This window comes from Trypanosoma rangeli (assembly GCF_003719475.1).
Source record: "Trypanosoma rangeli strain AM80 chromosome Unknown Tra_15.4_contig_00866, whole genome shotgun sequence".
NCBI classification, from domain to species: domain Eukaryota; phylum Euglenozoa; class Kinetoplastea; order Trypanosomatida; family Trypanosomatidae; genus Trypanosoma; species Trypanosoma rangeli.
In genome coordinates, this window is record NW_021706630.1 from 1 (window position 1) to 3,012 (window position 3,012).

At 55.9% G+C, this 3,012-nt stretch overlaps 1 protein-coding gene across 1 annotated transcript, besides 1 other annotated feature; it reads left to right on the forward strand.

Moving 5' to 3' along the window:
- The first annotated feature begins 732 nt into the window (after positions 1 to 732).
- Positions 733 to 767: a microsatellite.
- A 1,821-nt stretch (positions 768 to 2,588) lies between these two features.
- On the forward strand, positions 2,589 to 2,933 carry TraAM80_10269 (uncharacterized protein; the record flags this gene model as incomplete). The annotated part of the gene is made up of 1 exon (XM_029386903.1): positions 2,589 to 2,933. One exon carries the CDS (start codon positions 2,589 to 2,591, stop codon positions 2,931 to 2,933), a length of 345 nt encoding a protein of 114 aa, XP_029233228.1.
- Between the last annotated feature and the right edge of the window lie 79 nt (positions 2,934 to 3,012).

Genomic DNA, 3,012 nt, shown 5'->3' on the forward strand with positions numbered 1-3,012 from the left:
GCAAAACAAAACAGCTGCCAGCACATGTTGGGCATGTGTTGCTGCCCTCTTTCTCTCTTCCTTCCCTCCTTGCAGTGGATCCGCTCAGGCCGCGACGGAGTGTGTGTGGTGTATGCGCTGACAGCAGCAGCGGCACCTCAGTGTGCGTGTTGTTGGTCGTGACAGCAAAGCCCCCAAAGCGCACAGTAGTTATGAAGGTGTAGTCTCCTTCCTTCTCTGCGTGTGTGGGAGAAAAAAGTGAGGAGCGCAAAGTAATAAGGAGAGCAAAAGGACCAAATAACGGCGCCCCCACAGTTGGGCATCCCGCAAAGCACAGCAAGAGCCCATAACGAAGGCCGCACCGACGAACGCGCGAACCGCAGAATCACACATTCGCCACCGCCCACAAGAGACGGCAGCCGCAAAGAAGGCGGCGGTGGGAGCGACTGTTGTGCGCAGCCCGAAGAAACACCCACACGCACCCGCACGGAGAGTCCGTAGTGTGGGACGCCTCCCGCATAAATAAAAAATAAAAAAACTAATTCATGGACACGTCGCTTACCGTCTCCCCAGCCCAGCCCCTTCAAACCCCGCCAGCGGCAACACGCAGTGCGCATGCCGGCAGGACCTCCCATCACAGCCCCCACAAACTCCCCAACGCCGCCCACTTCCCCCAGCGCACTGCAGCAGGAGTGGGGCGCAACGTCAAAAATGAAATTGAAAGAACAATAAAAACAATACAAAATAAACGGGGCACGCAGCACCACCACGACAAGACACACGCAGCAGATGCCTTCATTCTGCGGCCACAAAAACAAACTCTCGCAGCGACACCGCCACCGACAACCTAAATGCAATCGCCGCCTCCCAGCCGCACCGCGGTGCTCGTGGAAGTGAAGCACCTCAAAGAGTCTCAGGGGAAAACAAGAAACCACTTCAACCACCACGCACGGCACGTACGCCTCCATACGATGTCGCCACCCGGCACTGGCGCACCTTCCGGTGCCAAAAATACACCGTGTTCTCCTCCTCTTTACGCTAAGCAGTATTCAGGGCGCGACGGCGTCACACACACACCACCTGTGTTGATTGGCCCACTCGCAGCGTGCCGCACGTAAATAATTCCCCCTCGACAACTCGTCAACGAAGGTTTCCCCATTTTATTAAACGCACCTCGCCGTGCACTCACCGAACTGCCTCATTGTGCCACCACCGCAGCAACCTGCGGCCCAACCGCCCTTCACCGCCAACACCCCGTACCTCCAACCCACATGCGCAGGGGTACTATTCCTTCTGCGGCAATACAGCGGACTCGGTGGGGTGCCCCATTTACGGTCCTGCGTGCAGCGCACACAACCGTCGCCGGTGCCAGCCTGCTGCAGACAGCTGCTTGTGTTGGAGCTGTGCCTTGCCGACAGAGAGATTCTGCCCGTATGATTGCGACCACAAGCCGCGTTGCTAGTTCCTCTGACAAACGGAAATCCCGAAGCTCCAACAATACGTGCATATATTATATATGCACATACTCTCTCCCCATGTTCGTTGCCGGCTGTTCTTTTATTTCATCTGCCAGTTTCTCACCGATCGGTGCGCCGAGAACCACACCTCCCCTCTGCCACCGGGGGGACATCTTCACCACTCCGTGAAATGCGCCCTCGCCGCGCCACGGCTGCATGCCCAATCCCAACGAAAAGAGTAATTCCCAGCACCCGAAAAGGCAATCGACCCCACCGCACCCACCGCCGCAAAGAACCAACCAAAAAGACTCACGGAAAACGTCATGAAACAAAATAATAAAAAATTATAAAATAAAATATGCCTCCGGATGAGGCCATATGGCTCCCACTCCTAAAAAGCGAAGGTCGCACAATGGGGGATTGCAGTTTGGCTCGGTGCGTCCAGCACACACCCCAAACCAAACCAACGAGCTCACACGCCACCCCTCGACAGCCAGATTCCCGCTGCCGACCCAACAACCGGCAGTCGGTGGGCCACGCAACCGTCCGACCCCCTTCCGCATTGGAGGGTGTCATTATTACCATCAGTTGCAGTGGGGGTTGTGGCGTGGAAGAACTGAAAATAAAAACACTCGCGCTGCTCTCCCCAACGCGGCATCGCTGAAAGATAAAAATCACGTCATCCGCAAAAGAAGCAGAGGAGCCACACAAAACCATCTGTCGTCTGCTCAGCCTCAGCAGGTGACACACTCCCCCCACCGCCTTCTCTCGGCGAAGCACCCCGCCCCCGCTGCAATACACACGAGGAAGCCGCCACTCCGCCCACTACACCAACCACAATAATAATACAACTCGCCTCTCGCCCACTCCCAGCCATGCCGCCCTTCCTCCCCACCAAGAAAGAAACGCACTAAAAGAATGCCTTGAAACGACACAAACCCATACAGCACCATGTAACTCAACACACAAGCAGGGCGGATTCCCAGCCACACCCCACGTTCCCGTCACTTATCCTGAGTGGTCTTCGCTGGCAGCAACAACCAGCTGGACAGCCAGCTCCGCGTCAAACTGCACCTGGTACTGTTCCACCCTTCTCTCCCAAAAGTCGCTGGCAACCTGAAGTCTCAGCACCTCCTTTTCTCCCTCCGTGACATGGCAATCCCGCCTGCCCGTCATTGGCGTGCTCGCAGCGTGCTGGATGTAAATGATCTCTCACTTCATATTTTCCCTCAGCTCCTCCCAGTCCTTGAAGTTGCATGTCATGTAATTCAGAAACGCAGCCACCTTACCGGCAGTGGTGTGGTGGGTGTTGTGTTTTGCCACCTGCAGCCCAATGAACGTCACTTCCCTTTCCGCACCGCTGTGCCCATCTGCAGGAATATTGTCAGCCTACCTGGGGTCCACTGTGGCAGTTTCCGTTGGTTGCACCCCGACCACGTAGAACGCGTCCAGCAAGGGGAAAAACACTTGTTGGGCATATACAGAACGCCAGCTTGAAGTTCAGTCTGGATTATTACTCTATTATCTTCACCTGCCATGTACTTGAGCAGGTACAGCCTGCTTGGAAAGCGGCCCA